Source organism: Grus americana, chromosome 3 (genome assembly GCF_028858705.1).
Source record: "Grus americana isolate bGruAme1 chromosome 3, bGruAme1.mat, whole genome shotgun sequence".
NCBI lineage: Eukaryota > Metazoa > Chordata > Aves > Gruiformes > Gruidae > Grus > Grus americana.
Window position 1 is genome coordinate 95,125,253 of NC_072854.1, and position 26,581 is coordinate 95,151,833.

At 38.5% G+C, this 26,581-nt stretch overlaps 1 protein-coding gene across 2 annotated transcripts in view; it reads left to right on the plus strand.

Annotated features, from left to right (window-relative positions):
* Nucleotides 1-25,970, plus strand: part of BABAM2 (BRISC and BRCA1 A complex member 2) — a 178,035-nt gene extending 152,065 nt beyond the window's left edge. For both annotated transcript variants that reach the window (XM_054818835.1, XM_054818836.1), the window contains exons 11-12: nucleotides 3,444-3,597; nucleotides 22,570-25,970. In XM_054818835.1, the coding sequence (XP_054674810.1) occupies nucleotides 3,444-3,597; nucleotides 22,570-22,633 (218 nt within the window). In that variant the 3' untranslated portion in view covers nucleotides 22,634-25,970. The remainder of the gene's footprint in view (nucleotides 1-3,443; nucleotides 3,598-22,569) is intronic.
* Nucleotides 25,971-26,581: the final 611 nt, after the last annotated feature.

A 26,581-nucleotide genomic window follows, 5' to 3' on the forward strand; every position in this document is an offset into this window, starting at 1 on the left:
CAGGAATTTACAGACATGAGTCATCTGCTTATTTTCTGCAGACTTATCACCAGGGTACTTTGTGAGTCAGCTGTTATTTGGAAGTAGTGCTTGTGTTCAGCATGAATATGTTTTTGTAGTTCTTGGGCAACTAGCATGCCAAACCAAAGCGGGCTTTTATAGTTTGCCTAGTTCAGGTGTTGTTTTACAGAATGGGTGCGTTGTTTTTAACTGTGATGTATTTTTCATGATGAAGCATAAATGTTGTCTGGGATGTAATTATGATAACACTTAACCTTTGCCACCTTACGTATCACATGAAGGCAGATCTGATTTTGTATTAATGCACAGAGTGAGAGTCAGACCGTATATACGACCAGGTAAAAAAAAAAATTTTCTTTATCAACCTGTGCCGCCCCATAACAATGTAATTGCAACCATCAGCAGAATTTGACCTTTTATCTTCAAAGCACCTTGCTAGTATTGATTACTAATGGTATTTGCTTATTTTTCACGTACGATAAAATGCTTCGCCCCAAATCCAAGCGTTCTATATGCTCACAGTGTCAATGGATGGGCATCCACTGCGACGGAAGTGAGTTTTTGCGTTCCCTTCCTACTGCTGAAATAATAGCTGGCTACCTTGAGATATGTATAACACTTTACAACTCAAGGCTGTTTCCTGTTTACTGGTCTTTTAGGTGTGGTTGTGTTCCAGAATTAGGGACAGGTTTTTTTACTTGGTCTGGGCTCATCTCACACCTTGTATTAAGGAAGCACTTGGGTTAGAAAAATGGGAGGCTGGCGATTTTAGGTGAAGAGTAGTGTTAGAAATCAAAGGCAGGTCAAATTTTTTCAAAACTCTACTTGCAGTTCAGGATGATACTGCTGTTGGCCAGATGTGAGATGCATAATTTTAAATATGATTTGATTATCTGATTTAACGGTTTATAATGTAAGTAATTCCTGAAAATTCCTATATAGGTTTTGGTTAATAAAAGAAGAAAATGTTTTGTTATATTTTGGTGATACCGGTGTTGGAAAAATATTATTATAAAAGAAAGGCTTCTCCTAAGGAACGGAAGCATCTCTGTAGTGATAGCAATGTCTTGATTATCCATTTAAACAGCATTTCTAGTCCTAGATACTTTCTCTTAAGTGCAAAGCTTTAATTTTAGGTAACAGGCAGAAAACTGCTGCTGCTTGCCCCTGCTCTGTAGACAGAGGTTTTCAAAGGAAATGAAAGTTAATGAAAGTCAGAAATTCTCAAGTAAAAAGTTAAATATAAGGACTGAACTATTGCTCGAGTGTTTTGCTAAAGTTTGTTATTCCTTTCACACAGTGATAAAATACACTAGTATACAGAGTAGTTTTCCTTTAAGGAGTTGGTACTTAAGAAGGAAAAAGATGCACTAGAGGAACTGAGTTTAAGCACTCAGAGCTGAAGAAGTCTATTTATAACGTTAAAATGGAGACCCTGTCTCCTTGCTTCATACTCTTTTTCCACGGTGAAGTCCTTCAGAGGCTGCGGCACGCAGGTACCATCTGCAAGGGGAGGAGACGGCTGGCTTGCTGACAACTGGCCTCGATACGCTGGCGTTTCTCAGGGTTGTTATTTAATAATCATGTTATAAAGAGGAATTTGACGGAGCAATCTTTGAGTCTAACCTTTGTTACAGCAGTGATCTGCCCTCAAATTAGCAGAACTCTGCCCATGTCATTACCACTCAAATATCTGCTGGGAGCTGCTGTGTGAGCTGAGTCACCAGGACTCCGGGAGTTATCACGTGTAGCTCAGGCACTGGGTCATGAACTGAGCAAACGCCGTTGTCCACGGTGGTTAGCTGTATTGTGAGACTACAGCTGGAATATCGCATTCAGTTTTCTGTACTTCATGGCTACAAATGGTTTTACCTGTCGAGTTTGGAGGGTAATTTAGGGAAAAAGGAGTGATGGTTTGGCTGGCGCTCATCCGAGTATTCCGATGTGATTAGAAAAACTGAAAAACGAAGGGACTAGCAGCATGAATAGAAAAACAACATCTGTCTTACACTGATATCTCAGTCTGTGAGCAGAGATTTCAAAGGAAGTGCTGGAATCTCTGCTCCATGCAGTATTTAAAAGTAGAAAATCCAGTGCATTACCAAGCATGCTGGAGGGGAGATCCTGTTCTGCCCGAGGACGGGTTCAGCCCTGCAATGTTCGTTTTGCTTTCTTCAAATTCTGTTTGTACTGATTTTGCCACCTGCTTTGGTTCCTACTTCAGCTATTCCAACCTGTTCATTAACTTAGGAGTCTTTCCTTCTCCTTAAAAAGGACTGTGAAGTGACAAATAGAGACTACTGAGAACCCAGGCTTATATGAATTAATTATAATCTTATTAATTTATTCCACTCATTGCTACACCAATAGGAGAAGTAATTTAAGATTTACAGGGAGTTACTGTTCCATTGCAATGTTCTTTCATCATGCAGAATTAAAAAGTTGTGTTTTCGAGGATAACAAAAAGTACAATCATAGATGCTTTATAAATCAAGTCTACACCTTTAGAAGAAATGCACGTTCTTTTTTTAATTTTGGTGTTAGTTTAGACATTTAATGTAAATAATTCAAGTCTGTTGTCATAATTCAGTTCAACTACAGATTTCTGAAGCCTCCTGAAATTAAAAGTAGACTAAGAAAATGTAATCTACAAATCTAGCAATGAAAAAGTTAAGTTAAAGCCAAGTTTCTGACCATATTATTAACTGTCGTAGACTATTTTATTGTTCTGCCAAACCTAACTGATTATGAGACAGTGAAAAGCAAAGGGAACTAAGAAGTTCTGATTTTTATTTTTAGTGAGATATTTTGGGTACTAATGACTTTGCAGTGTGTTTTTGGTTTTGTGGGGATTTTTTTTTTGTCTAACAGATGACAGCAAGTTGAGATCTTTTCCAACTCATGTGACTGAATCTTTCTACATCCTTTATCAAATCATTTAACCACTTTAAGTCTCCGACAGCTGTAAAAAGAGAACGATAATGCTTTTGATGCCCATGGGGGCACTAAAATGAATTGGCTAAAGCAGATAAAGAAAAATTTGTTTCTTGATTGGAAAGTATGAACAGAATGTGTTTTGTGAATTTTTGAAAGGGAAATTTTCACTATAAAGGAAAATACTATATTATTTTTTCTATAACAAAATAATCATGATATAAGCATTACTATTAACAGAAATACTCTAGCTGAACATTTTTTTAGTTATGCACTTCACAAAAATGCTTTGATAAAGCAAACTGTCACATATAGCAATATGTTGGAATCATTACTTATACGAAATACAGAAGTATATTTTAGAAGTAATCATCAGTTTCTCCTTTACTGTCACCTTTAAATCAATAGAAAGGAATGATATATTCCCAGTTTAAAAAAAAAAAAAAGCAATGGTGTATTTTTATGACCTTTTTTTCTTTTTATTTCAGTTGATCTACCCCTCTACTTTCCTCGCGACCAACCAACCCTAACATTTCAGTCTGTCTACCACTTCACTAACAGTGGCCAGCTGTACTCGCAGGCCCAGAAGAATTACCCTTACAGCCCCCGCTGGGATGGCAATGAAATGGCCAAGAGAGCAAAGTAAGTCAGATTGCTGTTTCCTACTAAATATTCCATTTGTTACGCGGTCATCTGTTGGTAGAAATTTCATGACTTTAACTGTACGTTTCCAGCGTTATAAAAGCTGAACCTGGTTTTGTTCTCATATAGCCCTAGGATTCCCAGATATGAGTATAGGCAGGTACTTCATTAATCATGCTTATTACATTAGTGCCAGAGGACTGATCAAAAGAAGACTCTTACTGCTAGGCGTCGTACGGGCACAGAATGGTGACAATCTCTGCTCCAAGGAGCTTCCAATCCAAGTAGACAAGACAGCCCCCAGCAGGAGTAATCTGCATGATAGCAGTCAGTCAAGGTAACTCCGTGGTTTTGTGGGGGTGTGGGGGCGGCCCTGAAGGGAAGCGTGTGACATGGAGAGAGCAAGGAAGAAAAACCTGAAAGGTATGGAATAAGGAGTAATAAAAAGACATGGAAGAACGGGAGGAGGTAGAGCAATCCGGCATGGGAGGCATTCCTATCAGAACTTGAGAAAGTGATCTGAAAGTCTGAATGTGTGTCTTTTTTTTTTTTTTTTTACTGCTTTTTCTGGTGGCTGGAAACAGAGAATCTGTTTCATCTGCAGTTTTTCTGCAAGCCTTCGGTTCAGGCTGGGGAGACACCACTTCAGTCCCAGTATCCCCTTTAGTTAAAAATCACAGGACGGCCTCCCCAGAGTGGTTCTGTTGCAAGGACAAGCTGCCAGGGGCAGAGGTGCCCCTTGTGTATACTGGATATTATCCCTGTCTTCTCATGAAGCAAACCAGATTTTACCTGAACGGAGCAATATAGGCAACGGCCTTGCTGCAGTATTTCGAGATTGCAAAGTGTAAAAATGTTAGAACAGCAACAGATTTAAGCAGGCTGATTATCAGTTGTTCAGCACGTAAAGGCATCAAACTGCATAAATAATAAGGCGTATTGGAATGAATGTTTTGAATGACAATCAGAAGATTAAATTAAATTAGAAAAGATGCGTAAATAAGAGTCAAATGAAAATAGTTCAAGCTGACTAAATCAAATGAATGACATGGTCAGAGACTGATTGTAATTTGGAAAGGATGGAAGCAAACAACAATTGACTGAAGTATTTGCAGATTTCATATTAATGTAAATTTTACGGAGAGCATCAAGTAACATTCGATTTTGGCTGTTGATGCATTGTAATAGAAATTTTTTTGCTAGTATTTGGGTTTACTACTGTACTGTCTAGGAGAGCCATTTCTTGATCAAATATGATTTTTTTGTGTGTGTGTGTGTGGACTTGTTTCTTTTCTCTAGCAGAATATTACGAGTATTTTGTTTAAAAGAAAAAAAAAAAAAAACAATAGCTGGAAGCATTACTGTGGCTTTTTTTATGACCATACTACAAAACGCATTTCTTTTGCAGCTGGAAGCTTACAAGTACCTATGTGCTGTCTGCTAAGTGCATTCATTTTAGAGTGGGTGTATACAAATGGACTTCTCAGCCCTGCACTTGAAAATTAGAAGTATTATAACAGTTCTTTTAAAAAGCACTCAATGTGTACGCTTACTATCACATGTATGTTTTTTGAGGTTATTCACTCTTATGTTTGAGCCTTTGCGTTGAAGTTTTACACTGGATACGTAATATGAGAAAGAAGATGAGAAGCGGGGGAAGAAAGTATCCTGCAATGTCTGAAATAACTATCGTTGAGCTGCAGAGAGACAGAGAAGCTGCTCTAGTTAAAAGCGCTATGCTTGCAGGAACTAGTGATTCCTGAGTAGGTACCATAAATAAATCTGTATCAAGAAAAGTATGATGCTATGATACGTGTTAGTATATTTTAAGAAAGATTTTTAACACAGTTGAGCACCTTATGTAAACAGTGTTTAAAATATTTGCTAGGGCTTCTTAGAATAGGTTAGTGTGTTTCAAAACAACCAGATGATTTTTCATTCTACTTTATTTTTACTGTAGCCACGTTATGGACCAAGTATATGGGAATATATGTAGCTATACAGGAAGGCGTTATAATTAAATATATTAGTTCAAGGACCAAATGAAAAAAAGAAAAGATAGATGCATGATGCAGCCTCTAGAAGCAATGTAATTCTATTCAGCTGAAGTAACTTTAGCCCTGGATAAATCAGAGACAACTTGTTTGTGTTTCTAAATACTGTCTATTAGGTTTTGCTTATATGTAGTCTTTTTCCCTCTTAGCCAAATGGTCTCCCAAGTGCTTGGCATCCTTTGAGACAAAACAGCTCTGTTTATCTTTCTGGCCCTACTGTTCTAGGGCCACAGGATCTCCCACTTGACATTCTGGTATCTGACCAAATTCTCCACCCTTGTTCTCAGACACTTTAGGGGTCAGTTTACACTGTCTTTCTCGCTGTAGCTTATGACACCATCAAGGATGGCTTTTGCTTGCTCTTGCACTGACTGAGTTCGTTAGCTGTCCAGTCATGTATTGAACGAAGCATGTATACCACCTTGTTTTATAGGATGTAGAAGCACCACCAAGTTTGAAATACCATCAACTCAGAGATTTCCTCATACTCAATTTTGGCAAACCATGTCTCTGTTTTCAGTAACTGAACACAACCTGCTTATTCATGGGCAGAACTGTCGTAAGTTCATGCCAAAGGGACTTTGATTCTGTGCCCAGCCTTCTCCCAGGGTTGGTTTTGTTGGGTGGGTTTTTTTTCCTAACAGGTGAGCCCATCCAATTCCTTCAACTCAAGGGCTAAACGGGAAAGTCTTGGTATCTTTGCTTATCTTTGTGGCCCCAGAGCAGAGGTTGGCATCTCTTTCAAAGTTAGAACTTAACCCTTTGCTGTAGCCTTGAGACAATCAGTAGTAATTATAAGTAGAAGCAAAATTACTCTCCTCAAATACATACATATAGAAGTAGATTGTATGCATTCACACTTAGACACGTATCAGCTAAATCTAAAAGGCAAATTCTCAAATCGGAGTATGAGTTTAGCAGAATCTTTTTCACTCACAGAGAAAAAATTGCTCGTGTTCTTGCTGAAGTAATTGGACCAATTTATGCCTGTCTGATAAAGTCCACGAAAGAGTTTCTCTTTCTCTGTGCCCTCTTAAGCAGTTTTTCAAACCACCTGGCTCCTTTGAGGCCCGCTGAGTTGATTTCTTGCTGAGAGATAGCATCTGGTCGTTGAAGGTTGCTATTGTCTTAGCCCAGGGATTGCCCTCTGGCTTGATTTAATTGTAAGGGATGAATCAAGTCCTGATTAAATAAGGTGATTCCAAATGCCTCCGGATTGCTTGTTTCTCAACTAGACGCAAAATTTTAACCTGTTCCTCCAGCTAGAAACAGGGAAAAGAAAAATATTAAAATATTAAAGTGGCTGCTGAGATACCGCTTCCTCTCAGTTCACATCTCAGGCTTTGCCTCTCTTAGGTCATTTATTTATATGTCTGTGGCCTCCTGCGTAAGCAGCTTCTACGAAAGATTTGATCCTGAAATACAATAGCAAGCCTAAGAAAATACAGTAAATTATGGAAAGTTAGCAGCCTTGTTTGTGGTGTACGTGTGAAGTAAAACATCTCTGTGCGGTTTCCATGGGAAAGCTCTCTTGTTTTTTGCTTAAATAGGCATTCAAGTGTACATAAATGGAGCCTTTAAAGAACATGCAGACTCTAAGCCTGGGGTTTTACGAAGGAATACTGTAAATAAAGCTTGTTTGTTTATATCAATTAAGTTCAGTTCTTAGATGCACTCTGACCCAATTTCTGTCCGACCCAGCGCTGCTCTGTACACTTAGGTTATACTTTGGGGAGAGCAAGTCAGGTCTCAGTTTATTCTTTTATCCTACATAAATCCACCTACTCATCATTAAAAATAGCAGGAGGATGGAAAACTGGTATCACAATAAAAAGTTGTTCCGAGGATTCATAGTCTTTTTTTCCAGGTGGCTGATAAAACTGGTTTCTGAATAACATTGTTGTCCCTGGCCATTCACCCCTGTTTGCTGAATGTGGTGTTAATTTTGCGTATCCCTCAGGGCTCTGTAAGGGTGAAAGCTTAAAAGGGCTCAAGTGCTCTCTATATTGGCTCTTGCTCTGCCATAAGGTCAAGTGCAGCTTAAGATTATATGCAGACGCATCTTGTGCGAGCTACATATGTATCACCGGCGCTTTGTACTCTGTGCAAGCGTGCTGTCATCAGAAAGTGTCGGGCTGGTGTGCTGGGCTGTAGCATTTGGAGCCTCATCAATACCTTTGCCTTGAATGTCATCAAATTAGAAGATGTGCATCACGCGAGGATGCTAGTTGCTATTTGGCTGAAACGGTTGCTTGAAGCTTTTATGTTCCCTGGTGAGGAGAGGAAATGCATCTTTTGGTCTAATAAAAGGATATTTGGGAAAAAAAGGGGACAATTGTTGCACTGCTGTTTAGACAAACTCAGTTGTAATATGTTAGAGTCTTGCTGTTGTATTCGGTGAATTTTGAATGCCCTGATGATTTTTTAATTTTATTTTGCCATTAACCGTTTTTTCAACTCATCCATTTTTTATTATTAATTCAGAATTCTTTCAAATTTTAGGCAGAATATCTATTACTACATTTTGGATTCTTTTAAAGTAACAGGCCTCTATTTCCTTGAAACTTTTGTTTTCCATCTATGCTACTTTGAATCTCACAGTAATGTTTACATGTAAACATTGCACCTTTTTTATAATCTCTCCTTGATAGGTGTAATTAAGGTTATAAATCATTTGTTATTATTTGGTTTGTATTTCAATATTTTTCCTGCTTGTTTGTAAAAGCGGCAAATTGTATTTTCACGTATTATGTGATTTTCATGCACGTTAGGCATCTTTAAAGAGTAGATTTCCAAAAACTTAACTTGTTTGTATTTACATATGCTCTCCTCAAAGCTTTTTTCATGTCTGTCTTTGGCTCTGTTGCACGTTACCGTAAACTTAAAAAGAAATTTAGAAAAAGGAGAGTAGGGAACAGAAGCAGAAAACACAGGGACGTCATCCTTCCCTAGGTGTGTGCGCCTGCGTTGGGATGTTTGCAAGGCTCAGAGGATTCTTTCTGGAGAAGAGCAGTGGGGTAGGTGCAAACTAAGGGGTGAGGTGCTGAGCTGGGTCGCTTGTTTAACTCTCTGGTTTTCGATAGTCTCCCATCAGAAAGTGAACAAAAGTGATTTCCTTGCCTGAAGTCGAGTAAGGCTGACATTTTGTTGCCACCAGTGGGCTCTTTTTCAAAACACAAAAGGGCCGATATGCTGTGACAGCCATAGCGATAAGAGATGTGGCGGCCCAGCCGTGTGAAGCTTACGGAAAAGTTAATTTGATTTTATAGTCCATTAAATCAAAACTCTGATTTTCTGTGGGAGTGTCAGCTGATCAGAATTACATGTGGAAAGTGGAAAGGCAAATGGAAAAAATTACGTTCTGTTAAAATACTTAATGATTACATTTGTCCTTGTAATGTGTTCTGCAATTGATTTACCAGCGAACCTTAATAACAAAATTATTTTGATTATAAGACATAATAGAATAGATACAGCTTTTCATTAGAATATTCCCAGGATATTGTTTGGGGTTGTTGGTTTTTTTTTACATTATTCCTCTGCATACGCTACAGAGTACAGTGCATACACATGATGGTCGCACTTCTTGAGTCATATTTTTCATGTACTTTTCTTTAAATGTCTCCTTGGATAATTAAGTCTGACTCTTAAGTTATGGTATGTTAGTTTCTGACAGGTGCCTGCCAGGGATCTTCAGTGCTGTCATGCATTATGTGGATTTCAGCCAAGACAGAAGGGCCTGCGTATTTGTTTCTGGTCACTTCTCATTAAAGCTTTGACTCTGGGAAAAGAAAAACAACGATTTAAAGATGAGGAGTATAGGTGCTATAGAAAGTGCACAGAAATAAAATCTGTTAGGCAACTAGTTTTTCTGTGTTTTTATATAGACATTATGTATATGTGTGAACTGTACATATGTGCGTTTCAATATATAGTAAATATTCTTTCTGCAAAAAAGGATTTTCTCATGTATTGACAGAAATGCACAGAGTAGACTCCAGGAGTTGGCTTGGTAGAAATGGAATATAATAGCGCTTTTCCAGAAGACAACTGCTTTATAGGAATTAAAGGCTAGAATTTAATGTAGGTGGTTCTTAGATAATCAGGATTAGATGGTGTTCTAGAAATACTATGATGAACTGTCTGATTTGGCTTCATTAGAGAACACTATTATACATTTATCGAAGCTGCTAGATCCATATTAGAGCAGGGAATTATAGTTAGGAACTGGTACGAAAAAATATCCTCCCTTGTTTGAGAGAAAAAGTAGTATGTGGGTTTGGAAAGAGCTGAGGTTTAATAGCCCAGATAAATACTGGTACTTGGTGAATTACAAAATAACCGGCTAAGTAAAAACAGTAGATGAGCCCATGCTCTTGTCTTTCGGGTAATATTTGTAACTGCTCTGTTACAAATTTGTAGACAAAGAACGGTCATACTAGATCAAACTCAACATTCGTTCAGCCCAGGATCATGTCTCTATCAATAGACAGTAGCCGATGCCTGTGGAGGAGCGTGGCAGAGCATGTAGTCATGTTTTCCTGGCATGTTCTACCATCTTCAAGGATTTCTATATCCAGAATTGGTACATTTCTGTTTAATAGCTCTATCTAGCTTATTTCCTGTTTGTTTGACTGCTTTTTGAACCCGTATCACAAAATTCTGTGGAAAGGGATTGCACAGATAACATGTGATGTGAAGAACTTGTGCATTCCTACCTCCTGCTAGGTCCAGTCGTTAACCCCTAGCTCTTGTATGAAAGGAAATAATTAATCCACTGATCCCCTCCATAACCTTTATGATTTTATGAACGTCTTCATGTCTCTTCTATCACCTCTTCTCCTGCTCTGCTTACTCCTTCCTTCTACAGAACCTTCTCATGTTTCTGATTGCCCTTGTCCTGCTTCTTATCCTTTTACTGTTTCTGTCGTATTCTTTCTGAGACAGGGAACAGCATGTTACTCATGATACAGTCACCATGCATTTATATGGAGATGTAGTGGTATTGTCTGGTTTACTCTTTATTCCAGTTCCAGTAACATCTGATTTGGTTTTCTGCGTACGACTTAAAGTTACACTGACATTTTAGCACCAAGATCTCCTTACTGTCTGTTTTTCAGATCCTGTGTTTTTTCTGTATGTAAAATTAAGTCTTTTTTCTCACGTATCTCCCTTTCATGTTTGTCAATATTGACTTTTCACCTGGTATTTTATCTCCCAGTCTCCCAGTGCTGTAAGAACCATCTGCAGTTCCTCATAATTGTGCATCATTTTCCCTTCGCTGACTAAATTGTTAGCAAACTTCTCCGTCTTCTGTTGCTTACTTTTGCAGATCATGTAGGAATATGTTGAACAACACAGGTCAAAAGACCCATTTCTGTGCAGTTCTCAGGTGACTTCACCCAAATAGTACTCATCATTCATTGCTATCTTTTTTTTTCTTATCTTGACTTGCTATTTATCCACTCATGGATCTTTTCTCCTGCTGCAATAATTCAGTTGTTTAAAGCCTTTGTAAAACCTTCCCAAATTCCTGTAGGAAAGTTGAGCAGTGCGTGTCACTTTAATCTTTCTTGTCCGCGTGGTTTTGGTACCTTAAGAAAATAAGAGATTTATGAAGCCTGAGTTTGACTCCTACCCAACACATCATATTTACTCAAGGTCACTAATTCTGGGCTTTTTATAACTGTATGGTTTCTTATAACAGTCTCTACCACTTTGTTAGGTACAGGCAAGAGATTTACTGGTCCACAGTTCCCTGTATCCTCCCAGACCTTTTTTTCATTGACATCACACTTCTCTGGTACCAAGCTGCTTTAGGCAGGAGGTTACAAGCTATTTAAGAGTTTAACTTTCTCACACTTGAGTTTCTCTAGAATTCTGGGGTGTGAATGGCATCTGGGCCTGCTGATTTGCTTGTGTGTGTTTTGTGGATTTGTTTGTTACCTTTTCGGCTGACTTTTCTGTGTGAGTCAGATTTTTTGGTATGTGCTCTGTAAAGCAGGGTTCTGGTATGGCAGCCTCTTTAGCACCTCCCCGGTAAGCTTGGATGCAAAATCATTTCATTTATTCTTTGTGACTTTGTTTCTTCTGAGCGTTCTTTTTACTTTTCGACTGGCTTTTGCACAGTTTGACAAGATTTTATTTGGAGAGCCATAGCTAATTTGTTCCTCAAATTCATTTTTGATCTGCATTATTCTGCTTTTACATATAAGTGTTCCTGTCTGTTTTCCCCATTTGGAGAGGTCTCTGACCTTTTGAGAATTTCCTCTTACTTCTAATAGCAAACACATATTTTAAATAGCAAAGAGAAATTACTTCTTTAATATGTTTTATATAATCACAGATGTGTGGCATCTCTTCCCTTTCCCTCTGACTGGTTTGTCTTAATGAATATCCAAGGAGGTTTCTTTCATGTTTTGGTATGTTGCCTTCGGCCCCTGTTGATAAGCGATCTGGCAAAGCAAAGAGGATGGCATGATGAAATCAGTACTTTCACTTGCAAGCAAACTTTGTTTTCAGGGATGCCGATTGTCAGACTCGTAATGGATGCATCTGTGGTGTAACCCTTCATTTCTGCCTCTGAAGTACAATTAAGGGATTCAATAATCGCTTAAGGATCATTCAAATTCTTTTATTACTTCTGTGATCTCTTCTCTTCTTGAATCTCTATGTTTGTCTTTCCTTACAAGCCTCACTCCTGAATGTGTTTTTGCCCAGTCTTTTCTGCTTTCTCCTACTTCTTACATCATCCCTACTTTCTGCCCTCCTTATTTCTCTTTTATACTTGGAAGCGGTTCCTAGTTGCATCTTGTCTGGCATTGACTCTCTCCCTCTTCAGATCTACTAAATAATTTGCTAAATAATTGTTCTCCAGAAGTAGAGTTCAGTGTGCGCTTAAGTGACCTAGATGGGAGGACATAATAAGTGTCTTGAATAAACAGTATCTCTTTAAGAAGTTAAGCTTTACCTGGAGTGGAAAAATATGGCTATGGCACTTCAGCAAATAGGAAAAATAGAGCAGGCTTGTCACACTGTAGCTCATAGGACTGGAAATTTCCTGCGAATTAGCACTGTGTTTAAAAAGACTGTATGAAGATTGAGTTTTTCCATGATGACCTTGGAATATCCTTCTCATGATCCACTGGTAAGGAAGTGGAGTGACCCGGCTGTGACAGAAATATTCCAGTGCCCCCTTCGCAGACACCCGCTACCCCAGCACTGAGTAATCCCCGGGGGAAAATGGAAGTTAAGAAAGCAGAAACAAAATTTGCGATGATCTAAGACCACAAGCCTTCATCTGACTGAAGCAAGTCTATTTATGTACATTGTGGAGAAGGTGAAGGAAGTGAAGTGTTTATCTCTTGAACTTGCAAGCAGAAGGCATTGATAAAACTCTTTCAAAACGGGAGGTTCGTTTTGCTATGTATGCTTTGGGAAACGTAGCGCCGCTGTGTCTGTGCAATACACCTTTGCATGTTCCCAAATATCAGAAACCTGGGAGAGAATACATCCCAGAATCTTGATTTCCAGATGATTCAAAAAAGTTTCTCATATGGTTACTGAATTCAGCCTGGCCTTGGTCTACAGGCATCGATATGTCCAGTAGCTGTAATTTGTATCTGTAACTGTCAATAACGGTCCATGCTTTTGGGAGCGCATAGATTCTTGGAACCAAAGCTATCGTCTTTTGCAAAACGATGACCCTACTTATGCTGCTGCTTTAAAATAAACATTAATTGCCAGCCTACATAATGATCTACAGTCCTGGTTCCGCAGCAGTTCCCTAGAACTCCCTTCCTTTATATTTTGCCTTTAGTGAGGTTGTTATATTTATGGTTGTTTCGTGATTTGAACAGATTGTCAAGATTCATTTTGCTTTATGCTAAGTTGGACAGCAAATTTGTCTTCATTTTTTCAGCAGAGCGATGTTGAATTCTTGACTTCATTTATAAAATCAATTGATATCATAGTTTTTTGGAACAGACACACAAACGTATAACCAAATAAAAGTTAAATTTTTATTTCTGTTTGCTTCATATGGAGTAAAGCCACCTGTTATTTCTGCAATCAGCAAACCATTGAAAAACATATAACCATTATAAATAAATATAACCATTTCTTGTACCTTTCTGTGTGACTTGAATCAGAAATGGTAATAACTTCAACAAGACCTGCTGGAGGAAAAAGACATTGTTAGTAAAATACAGAAAACAACTGTGTGACATGAGTGAATTTTAATGTTTAAACTTCAGGTGTGTACTTGGTTTCACTAGTTCTACTACTTCTATTTCCTGTTATGGTTTTGCTAGCACATGTTTTGTTTTGTTTGTAATTTTGGAGACAATTTTCTGTCACGTAATCTTACAAACTGAGCTGAAGGCAACAATATTTCTTAAAAACTTGCATTTTGATGGCTGCCCACTGCAGACCTCCAGCTCTCTTGACGTTTGATTACTCTCCTGCCCATCAGCCTGGCTGCACGGGCAGTGCTTGCGTAGACTGGCAGGTGGAAGTGGGCATAGGAAGTTTACTGAACTCCTTGTAGGTAAATCGCAGCAAAAGGAGGTAGAGAGAGAGAAATATTAGAAGAGGAAGAGAGATTATGTGATGAATTTGTTTGGCACCCAGGAGAAAAAAATTGCCAGCAGCATAATGGCATTGTGCACTGACTCCTTTGTACATTTGTGTGTTTAGCCAGTTACAGTAGCAGTAATTTAAGAACTATTGTCTTGCTGTTGTATAAACACTTCAGATGTTTGCTTGGCATCGCCAGTTTTGGAGATGTATAAAATGGAGAACTGCGTAGACATTGTGTTTCACATAAAAGCAAAATATTTGCTATAGATAAAGCTGCCTAGTAAGGAAATTATAAACCACATCCCAAAGAGCATACCATCAAGAAGCTTAGAAACGTGCATACGTGCCAAGTATCGTTGTGTATATTTGAAGCGATAAAAAAAATCCAGGAAGGTACCTTTATCGTTCTGCCACTGTGCTTGGATAAGTTTTAGTGATGTTCGGATTCAAACGATGGCTTAGAAATGCTGCTGCCTCCCGAATGCCTAGCACATGCCGTAATAGTCCTGATTTTCATGAGCTCCTGAGCCTTCGCCGCTTGGCGCCCAGCCACGCTGTGGGCCTGCCGCTGCAGCCTGCTGCAAGCTACGCAACCACAAGTTAGAGTGCTGAGAACCATTTGTCACTTCAGTCGCCTTAGTATCTTACAGCTGCAGAGGAAGATAATTTGTTTTAACAATCATTTGCTCCTAATAGAGGGTGTCATAAAATGTCTAGCGTAGAATTAATCTCCTGTTACCCCAATATTATCCCCAAGCAGGAGGCTTGGTTATTCTGCTCTGCCATGAGTGCTCGAGTATCTTTAGCCTGGTGAGGAACGCTGTGGAAGTGCCTGTGAATAAGTAGACAACAGGGTTTATCCAGTGGAAATATGTTTTTAATGCATTATATATAGGAAAAATAGCAAAGAAGGTTTAAATGTCTCGCGTCTGAGTTTACAAGGAAAAAGCCTATGCCCCGAACGCTGGCATGAGGCCTGTTAAAAGAATGGGCTGTCAGTAGGTTTCCACACTTCTGCGCTCAGTCCTTGTTAAATGCAAGGCATAGAGATATAGGAGGAGGGTGTAACCACCTGTTAAGGCCCTAATGAGCACTCGTATGGAATATGACCTAAATACAAACCTACTAGTGGAATTAATATAACAATTTATTAATTTAAGTTCCTTTTGTTAATTAGTACTAATCATGTTGAATTAGATAGCTCCTGACAAATGGAACTTAGAAAGAAAACAATTATATACAAAAAAAAGAAAGCTTGGCATCTTTGCTTCTGCGCTGTTATAAACAAACAGCAAATCTGAGAGAGTCTGGAGAGTTAAGGTAAATATCTTCTACCCAGGAGATGAATTATTAGGGGTTCCATGAAGCAAACCAGCTGGCTGTGCCCGTGTAGTCACGGGAGGACAAATCCTCACGTCTGGCACCCAAAAGGGATTGTTATAGGTGTTCAGTATTTTCAAAACAAGTTTTCATTGTGTCAAAACAAGTTGCAACAGGAACATAAAAATACAAAGGCATGCTACATATGTATGTGTGCTCTGTGCAAAAATACTTCGTACTTCAAAAAAGTGAATAATCAGGTGACGTCGATAAAGCCTGGAGAAGCCCTTTTATAATTCTAATGTGGCTATGCTGTTGAAATAATTTTTATAACAAGATTTTATTGCAAAGTGTCAGCATAATAATACTAGTCTAGGAGGAGTAGGTCAAAGACCTCAGGAAGCCTCAGGCTGTCCTTTACTCTGACCTATGCCCTTCTTAGTTCCTGTTTTCACCTAATTTAATTGGAAGAGGGGAGAACGTTGCTATTCTAGCTAATTTATGAAGATCAGTCATTTCTGGACTGGATTTTTTTCTGTCAGGATTCTGTGGATTTGAAGAAACTTGTAGATCTCTTGCAGCAGTTCCTTTAAGGTGCAGAAGGAAAGAAATATGGGATGCAAAATGATGCAAATCCTAGAGTTGCAACTCCTCTAAAAGAAATGGGCAGCAGCTGGGGCAAATGCCTGGGAGTCTCAGCTGTATCTAATACAGCTGGAAGGGATACAATTCACTCCTCACCTCAGTCCCAGCGTAAATAAGTGTTTGCAGAATATTCATACGTAAACTCATTGTTAAAATTACTGGACAACTCGGACAACAGAGGACTGCTGAGGAGAAGGGTGTCCTAGCTACAGATCCTACTCCAGAAGACTTGGAAGGATTACGTAGAACTATTCAGAGATCTCTACAACTACAAGAGTGCCTGGCCCAGTCAGATATATTAGCTTGAAAGGTTGAGAAGTACCACCCCACATTTTCCTGCATGCCTTGCCTAGATAGGAGAAAAGGGATGTATTTATTAATCATAGTAGTATCAATCATAGTATCAATCACTACTATGATTTTGAATACACTAAGATTTTTCTATAATTAGAGCCTAATATTTTAAGAATTAAACCGTAGTCATAGTAGATACTAAAACATTTCACAAGAATGAATTACAATATTGAAATAATGGGTAGTATTTAAGAATAAAGTTTGCTCTCAAACCTAGCAGTAGGAAAAATCCAAGTACAATAACCTGTCTTCTGATGAGAAGGAACACAATACATGCGCTTGATACAGTGAGAAAAAGTAATGACAGCCCATGTGTCTGTGAAAAGATCAAGATTTCTGCTCAAGGGCTTTCATTTGCCAGTAAAGAATGTGCAAGGGCAGAATACACTGTTCTGGTAGTAGACATGTTGGTATACAGCTCAGTCTGTACTTGATGTGGACCATCAGGATTGCTTCATCCCCTTGGTTCTCCTCAGATCATCTCTTGATGGAAAAGGCACTTGAAACTCCCACATCTTGAGCTGAAACACATAAAATACATGAGTGCAAATAGGGCTAGCACGGTTGAATTTGAGATCAGCATGCTGAAAAGGATGAACCGAGGAGTTTAAGGGGAATCTATTTTGTGAATGACTTAGGAAGATGATTCATCACCCCATGATGAATGTCCTTGTCCCAGACACAAAAAAGCAGAAATCTTATTGGTATGGCATTTCGTATGGTGTTTTTTTTTCCTTGCAGAGTTTGAATCTCTATGTTCTGCTCCAAATTTCCCACATGAAGATTTTAAGAGAAATAGAAACACCTAGACAACTCTTCTAACTTATTACACAAGGAGCAGTAACTAGAACACCATTGTATAGTTGGCTATAGCACCAGTCAAGCAAAAGCAATAGCAGAAAACAAGTGTGTTAGACTTTTAGAATGCTTTCACCATAAATATATGTGAAGCATTTGGTGGGAGATCACAGCTACATGATTTAAAATCTTTGCAGATTTTCAGCCTAAGAATCTGAAGGCAGAAGGTATTATCAAATGGTCAATACAGATTTTCTACCAACTACATTTTAAAAACCAGCACTAAATTATACTGGGAAAACCATTACAATTAGAATGAAATTTCACAGAAGCATGTGAATTCTGAGTCAAGTATATTTTATGCACTGCAAACCCAACCCCCTAGGGTTTAGACATGTATGGGCTTCTGGAGACCTTGTACCACAGTCAGTGTATTATATCACTGAAAACATGTAAACAACGAGTGATCCAATTCTACCTTCTTTTAGATACTTCCCATTTGCAATAGCAAGACTTTCTTTCCACTGGATAATAAGATGAAGGAAAGATAAGTGCTTTACTCTCAGCAGATGTCCTTGAGCGTAGCACCTGAAATTCAATGTACCGTATCAAGTGTATATAGTGGTTAACTACAGCAAAATGTGTTGTTTTCTGGAGTGCTGAAGAAAAATTTCCATAGAAACCTCATAACTTGCTACCTTGAACTTGGAAAATGACCATTTGAGGGAACAAAAACAAATAGACAAAAAGCAATAGACTCTTACAGTAAGACACTCAACAAAGAGTTAGACATGTGCCTGTATGCGTATGAAGATTGGCACTCACTCTAAGCTGAAAAGAAAGCAACTCTTTAAACGCTGTTTAGGCTAAGATCTAAACCGTTGCGAGAGGGATGCAGAGCCATTGTACTCAACACTCACGTAAAGAATATCTGTGGACTTTGTACAAATCAGTTTCTCTGTACTTGAAGGAGCATTTTATGTCGTTCTTCTGAGCCCAGTGTGTGGTGTGTGTGACACAGACCCACTGAGAACATGGTAGAGTAAAGCAAGAGAAAGAAGGAACAGTGTGTTTCCCAGAAAGGAGAAAAAGTTTTGATCAAAAACTGATTTCTGCCATGTGATGGAGCCTAGAGAAACCATAGATAAGTTAGCTTTCTGCATCTTCAGTGTAATTCAACAGGTACCCAAATGACTGAAATCTTTTTAATAATGGCTCTGTAGCGGATGTAAAAATAATAATTTTAAAACACTTCCGAGATACTTGAAAGTAGCATGTGGCAAAGTATCTGAAACAAAAAATTGAGATATTTTTATGTGAATTCCTGTGGTGTAGCACAGATCAAAGTTATTGAGGGTGTAAATTTGTGTGAATAGTTTTATGTGAATAGGGTGTGAGAAATGAATCTTTTTCCAAAGTTCATGTTTACATTCATGGTTTCTCTGTGCCTGTATGTGCAGGATGCTGGAGTATGAGCATTTCTATCAATTTAAAACCTTTCTAAAAGGAATAGTGTTCCATGTGAAAGAGGCCCTTACCATCCCATCTGTAGCAGAGTATTTGTCCTTCAGAAAATTTTGTATTTCTTTTAAAGTTAACTCATGTGATCCATTATGACATAATAGGTCCATGTCGTGGTCCTATTTCTGTGGAAACATGTACGCTTTGACCTCAGTGCCAGTCGGTTGATAGATGAAGCTTACTCACTCGGCCGGTAATGGGTGCTTGTTCTGTTCCTCCTTTCTGGTAATCTCTGCAGTGGAGAAAAAAGTCAGAATTTCCGTTTTGCAGGAAATTCAAATATTTTAATATATGGTTTTGTCCCAAACTTCAGATGAAAAGAAATAGTTGTGAAGAAAATTTTGCTTGGAACATGTGAAAAATAAATGCAGTTAATGTGATGCTACTGCTAGCAGATGCATTATAGCACAATGCCTCCTGGAAGAAGAAATTTTAATCATTTATCCCTTTTATCCCAGTATTCTTCATGGACTGGGTCCTTTGAAGAGACTGCTTCTGCTGTTGTGTTTATACTTGTGACTCCTGTCATGCGCCAGGCCTTGTCTGTATGACTAGCTATATCTGTGAGATGCTGAACCGCAGATAAGGAGGTCAATATCAAATTGATTGTTGAGGCTCAGTTCTACAAACCAGAACATCTCTTCTCAGATCAAGCCAAACCAAAGTACCTCATTCTTTTCCTTTTTTCCTGATGAAAACTCAGTAGCGTTTCCTCAGAAATGCATGGAACTGGGTAAAAATGTAATTTTCCATTGAAAAAGTTATGCGATTTAAAAAAATAATAATTCTGGCAAGTTCTAATAATGAGTAATGTCTTTGCTGCCTGTTCTACTCCTTCATATATACTCAAAATAAGTCTTGTTACTTTTATATGCAAACACTTGCCATTCCCTCCCTATACACAGTGGTCTTTAATATCGAAGCAGTTCAGCCTCCCTTCTACTTCCCCATCTTGCCTCTTCAGTCTGTGTGCTGTAGCTGATACAGTTCTGTCAAGTATGTTGTGTTTTTTGATCTCTTTGCAGGGCCTTTTTCATTTTGGTTTGGGTTGGTAAGGGTTAACTTATTTGCGTGTGTGTGTGATAAACCATAATTATCCAAATGTTTTTCCCAAAATTTCTTTAATCTCAAATACCCAGGGTGTGTGGGAGAGGGGCAGAAATGGAGGAACATATCCTGGGTAAACATGTGGTATTACATTTGCTTCAGTCTGGACAAGACCACAAATGATAAGGGCAAACTTAAGCATTTACTTTAAAGTATGGAAAGAAAAAAGTAGACATTTACAAATTATGAAGTACTAATGGAATTTTTGTAGTGTATGGAACATCTCCAAGAGGTTCACATGAACTACCGGTGAAATAACATCCTCTTTGAAATAGTACATCTCATCAGAATGTAGGGAGGTGTCAGATTTAGTTTTGCAGCAAAGGATACAAGCTCTACTGCAGGAATCAGTGAAAAGAAAGATGCTGGTGTAGATAAAGATGGTGTGGGAGGGTGCGTGTGGTATCAGAGGCATTCATTCTGGAATTTACCTAACAGAAAAGGCATTGAAATATAATGCAGTAAGTGTGGGTTTAATACAAAGCACAGAAATGCTATAAGAAGGTGTTCCAGAAAAGAAATAAAATGTAGGAGAATACTTCTGCTTATATCCCATTTAACGATTAAGAATTTTTACAGTTTAGGAAGAGGGAAGTTTGAAGTAACATGTATTAAGTCAGTAAGAAGAGCACGTGCATGGAAGAGAGTCTGCAGAGAAGCTCTCAAAGGGGAAGGAAGAAGCTACTTAAAATAAGCAAGCAGAGGAAATGTAATTAAATGTTAGGACAGATAATGCAAGGAGAAATAAAAGGGTGATAGATCCTGGAACTGACAACGTGCAAGTGATACTCCTTGAGCTACCAAAATGACATAGAGCTGACCAGGACATACATAGGCTACAATTTCAAAGGTATGCTATAAAAACACCAATACAGAAAGGGCGTTCAACTGTTAAGATCAGATGACAGGCATACCTTCTTAGCTGGTTTATGTATGCGTATGTGCCAGGACGAACAATCGCTTTTGTGGGCGTGATTATGAGAGCTCCTTTCTGAACTTTGATTCAATAAATCAAAGTGTATCCTGTAAACACACAGCACAATCTGCGTATGCTATAAAATGTGTGTGCTGGTTGTCCTTTTCTTTTCAGTTTCTGGGCTCAGCTCCTCAGTCCACAAATGCTTTTACTTCCTATTGCTCTTTTAACCTTTGGACGGCATCTCATGTGTGTTTACAGCTTCTGTACAAAAGCTGACTGCAGCTATCTGTTAATTTGCCAGGCACAACTTCACAGAGAGGGCTGCGTTCCCTTTTGTGATCTCGCAACATTTTTAGATGTGAGGAGGTATGATTGGTGTTCAGCGATTGCCAAAGCTTCTACCCAAATTATGAAACACGTATCGTGATTGTGAAGATGATCAGCGTATGTTTGCCTCAGGAGGTGTACCAGCAGAGAGATCAGTAGGGTAATTAACATAATTACAGCTATTCTCACTTTAGATTTTTTTGGGGTGGGTTTGGTTTGGGGCTTTTTTGGTAGGGAGAACAAGGAGGTTCTCCCTGCATAGAAATTTATAAAGACCAGTCATATGAACAGAAAACAAAATGTTAAAAAAAAAAAAGTAGAGAAAGTGAAAGTTTGATGCAGAAAGTAGTAGGCAGAAACCAAAGGCAGAATGATGAAGCAGCTTCTAATATAACTTGCAAATAAAGGGTATCATTGGGATACATAAAATATGTTTAGTACACAGTTGAGTGTTTCAGTGCAATAAACTCAGAGGTACAGTTCAAACTCAATTTTGGATATTTAGGATCAGCTCATTTTATGGATTTATGAGTCACTCAATTCTTTGTAAAGAAGATAGACTAAGATCCAAAATATACAAAGCATATCTTAATTTATAGAATAATGTTCTGACTTTGGAAGTCTAATAAAAAGAATTACAGTTCATCCAAAGCGTTAGTATTTATTCACTACGTCTTATGTAAACTACTGCCATTGACAGTGACTGTATTGTGTCAAGATTTCTGTAAGGAAACAGATAAAGATCTTATCTCTTGCATGTATTCTGACTTGTCTTCATGATTTTCCTGCTCCATTTACTTGTCTGTCTTTGGTACCATATGTGAAGCTTCCTTCAAATTGCGGGGGGGGGGGGGGGGGGGACACGACACATTTCTATCTGAGAAACATGGTGAACATCAACTGCATCAAAAAGTCCCAGTTATAAAATGCTGCAGGCAGTGGCATAGCCACACTTGTGGCTCATCTAAGTGTTTCTCACTTTTACAGCCATTCAAAGGTTTATTTTCCAGTGCATGATATAATTTATCTCTGGAGCTTTGCACTGGATAAAATACGGAGAGTCCATCAGTCTCTTCTGACAGTGTCAAGTTACTGGTATTGACCACATTAAGAGGTTTATGGTGAGGACACTGAAGAGAGAAGCACTGCTGGGTCCAGAAAGCTGAAGTCTGTGGATCTGCTGCGTACTAAAAACTTGAGAGAAAAAACACTACCCATTTTTGAGATCTAATAATGGACCGAGCATTGTAACGTTATGGTTCTGTGTTAAAACCTTGGCTACGTACATGCACACACCATGTTCTAAGTTTCCTCCTTCCTAACCGTGCATTTTCTTTTTTTCACTAGGGCATACTTCAAAACGTTTGTCCCTCAGTTCCAGGAGGCAGCATTTGCTAATGGGAAGCTTTAGGAGCCTTGGGCACAGAGATGATACTGGACAGATCCTTCAGTCTGCACGTGTCCTGTCAGCCCACAAGAAGAATGCCTGGAAATGGCTTGGACTGTCTTGATAGGTGCTTTCTTGCCTCTAAAAGGGTTTTGGTAGCTTCAGTTTTGTCAGATTTCTGAAACAAAGACCTCACTAGCATGCTTAAAACTATTTTATATTCGTCCCGTCCGTTTGCCTCTGCCACCACCATTCCTTTAAATATATCTACTGGATTAAATTTAAAAGGGCATGTTTTGAAGTAGTAACATTTTCTTGTGCCAACAATGTCCTGTATGTTCTGCCTTGTTTCCTTGTCTTCAGATGGTGTAAATTGGATTTTATTTTTTTCCCCCACAGAAATACTATGTAATTTGTATATTTAGTTAACATTTTCAGCTTATCCTAAGAAAATACAAAACTGCCGTATGTACCAGGAATGCCTAATGGACTGTACAGTGCCGTATTCTGCCTTGGAGGTTTGCATCTCACTGTGGTTGTTACTCTCACAGGTATGGATATGAGTTGCACAGTTCAATTCTCAGTGCCTTTCAAGTTGATCTGATATTAATATGGCAGGGTGTTGGAGGGGTTTTTTTTAATATTTCAGTTGAAAGCTCATCTTATATGAAATGCTGTGCTTTTATGCTTTGTTTTTATTTCCAGTTGTACAATTTTAGTGTTTTTCTAATGAATTCCCCTTGCCATTACGAAAAAGTTCTTCTCTAGTACCAATGCGCAAGGAACTAGTTATGTAAATCAGTATAACAAAATAAAGCTCTTTCATAGACCTGTAATTTTTCCAAGTAAGATAAATAGTGCTAAGAAGCAAACTTTCAACAAAGAAATGAATGATGTCTTGGAAAATAACTGATGAAATAATGTAGGGCTATAGGTATTTAGCTTAATGCTTAAGTTCAACATGTCTTCTCAGAAATAATTGTAAGTGTATATAACTGGAAACATTACCTCCCCTAATTCTGGAATGCCAAATGCAAAATTCCCCCCTCTTCATCCTTTCTTTCACGCTTGTGTCAGGCGCACCAGTTGGGGCTAACTGTCACAATGTCACTTCCCAAATTATTTTGTAAATAGACCAGGGTACTTTCCAGTAAGGAATAAAATTAACAGTGTATGTTGCTTATAAATGGCATATGGAAAATGTGCCCTACTTCTGCTAAATATAAGGAACTAAATGAATAGTATGCAGATGATACAGTGGCACTGGAAAACATTTAATTTGAAATTACTCACTATAGCACTACTATCTGCTTATGAAATGAAATCTCATCAAATGAATTGATTGGCAGCATTCTCTTACCCTTTCTAAAACTTGTTATTTTTACGTTAACAATAGTGCATTCCAGGGAAATGACCACCTAGGAAATGTAGATGGGTTTTGAGCAGTGAAGCTTAATAATTAAGAATTCTGCAAATAATTTGCCTCTAGAAACTACAGGTATTTTTAGCTAGTTTATAGGCAAAATTTTAGTTTATGTTTAATAGTGAAGTTCTTGGTTGGAAATTAAGCTGCAAACAGAATCAGGAGCCTTACTGCAAATCAGCGGAGGAGGGGGCATATTCTGTCCTGTGACCCACCCCCTTGTGACTCTGGCTGCATTATCTGAGGGCTGCAAACAGCTCCAAAGGTCTGAGCCTGAATTCCCTCAGCGGAGGCGTTGCATTGGGCTTTTGCATGCGAACCGAGACGGAACAGCAGATGTGGATGGTGGTGGGTTTATGTGACTAGCAAACCCGTAACTGAACAACCTTAAATGACCGAAAACCCACATTGTTCAGTATACCGGGAGGATCTCGCATCCGTACTTCTTCAGGTAAAAGTCAAAGCCACACACACATATTCAAGAATAAGCGAATTCTTGTGCATGGGGTGTGGGAGAAGGAGGATGGCTAATGAAAAACATTTGTTCTCATAGTGTTCAAAATCTGATAGAAACAATCTCTAGCATCTGCAAAAGGTAAAAACCAAACCCTCAAGCTGCATCAGTAGATTCCTGGAACCTTACATTTCATAACCTCATGTTTGATTCCGTGTTGTAGGGATTGCCCCATGAACACAGCCTTTGCTTTATATACCTGATTGTCCAAGTGGCACCAGTGTTGTTTTTTTTTTTATCCTTTCAGAAGTTACCATGATTCAAAGGCTAGCAATTGCAGAACATTTCGAAAAGAGGTCCACTATTCAGAATTAATACACATTTTCAACCAAAAATACATCCTTCACTTCAGTCCTAGTAATTTTGGACAAAGGACTGCTTTATTATTAAGATGTAAGGGGTTTAGAAGCCATGTAAGAAAAGACTTTAAGGGTATTAAAAGCCTAAACCAGCAATTCCTTATGTTGAATTCAATAATGTTTCACCAACTTTTCACTAGCATATATGGAAACGAACCAATGGTTTCAGTCTAATTTTACTTCATGCTACAACTGGTGGTATTTTGGGGAAAAAAAGGAAAAAGGTAGAAAAGTTGAGAAACTGAACTCTTTGTGTTTAAGATGAAGTCTGCAAGCCTATCAATTTTTAGATTAGAAAGGCATTTTTCTTACAGTTAATGAGCATGTTCTTTATTTCAAAGCCACCCTGCACTCTTTGACCTGCATAGTATTTTATGGAGCCCTTCCTGATAGATAGTTCTCAGAAGAATGTATTGGGGATGTTAGCGCTACAGATGGGGTATTTGAAGGAAAGACATGGAAATGAGTAAAATCTTCTCTCCAGAAGGAGGATTACCACATAAAAACTACATTGGAAAAGAGAGTTAGTTTGAATAATTTTCTATCAAATCAATTATTTGTTGAAGGCATTTAAGTTAGTCACAAGAGCTGTAATCTAATAAGTTGGAGTTATTTCTGTTATCTCCTCTTTTATGATAATATCCATTGTGGCCAGTTTAACGGCAACGCGACTTTCAGTGCTTTTCTTTCCTGTGCTGTGATGCGTATGCAATTGAAATGAGCAGGCAGACCTAGGCTAGTTTCTTTGGTTTATGAGAACCACAAAACATAGGAGAAAAATAGCAATGTTACAAACATATCAAAAGCTTAAATTCTACTCTGTCATAATTTTGATTGAAGGAATGCAGTAACTCTGTAGTTACAAAGCCCCTTTAATGCACACTTTTCCCAAGGTCCTTAAAGTGCAAGCTTGCAGTCAAGCCTTTATTCATCTGCATATGTAATCCACTGTGCTAGAAGTAATACCAAATCTTTCGGATTCAAAGTTAGACTTTTTTGTCGACTTGCTGGAAAGACTGGACAAACAGCTGGAATAATAAATAAAAGTTAACTATATCATACATAGTTTGGCCTGCATTGATCTTTCTGTTGTGCCGGTCATCGCTTTGTTGATCAGCATGTTTTTGGTATCGTTGGTGTCCTAGAACATCTTCCCATTCATCTATAGAGTAGACTTGAGTCAGATTTTGAGAAGAACTCATTGCTAGAATTATCACGGATCTCCTACGCATTCTTAGACCTTCCCTAGGCACGTTTCTCTCTGTGTTTCTTTTCTGTCATCCTGTCTGGCGCTTGCAGCAATAAGCATCTTTGGTGAATCAGTTGGGAGATGAGATTTAGCAATGAAGTCTTAAGTCTTACTTCAGGTGGTTTTACACAGAGACTTCTTACCCAGGAAAAAGGGGAATAAGTCTGAGTAGTCTCCATCGAGCAGCGCTCCCTAATACAAGCTGGGGGTTTAGCAGAGGTCAAAAACCTGTGCAAGTAGTGAGTAGGTACTGCTACTTAGACATCCTTCTATGTCAGTACCCATAACAACCAGAGAAGGAGCAGGTGGTAGAAACCTGTGGCAGCATGTGAGGGTCACCCCTGCAAGTCTGAAATACATTTCTAATGGCATGTCTACGTGGCAGCGGTACGTGGAGATGAAGGGGTAAGTCCTCTGCCAGTGGAGA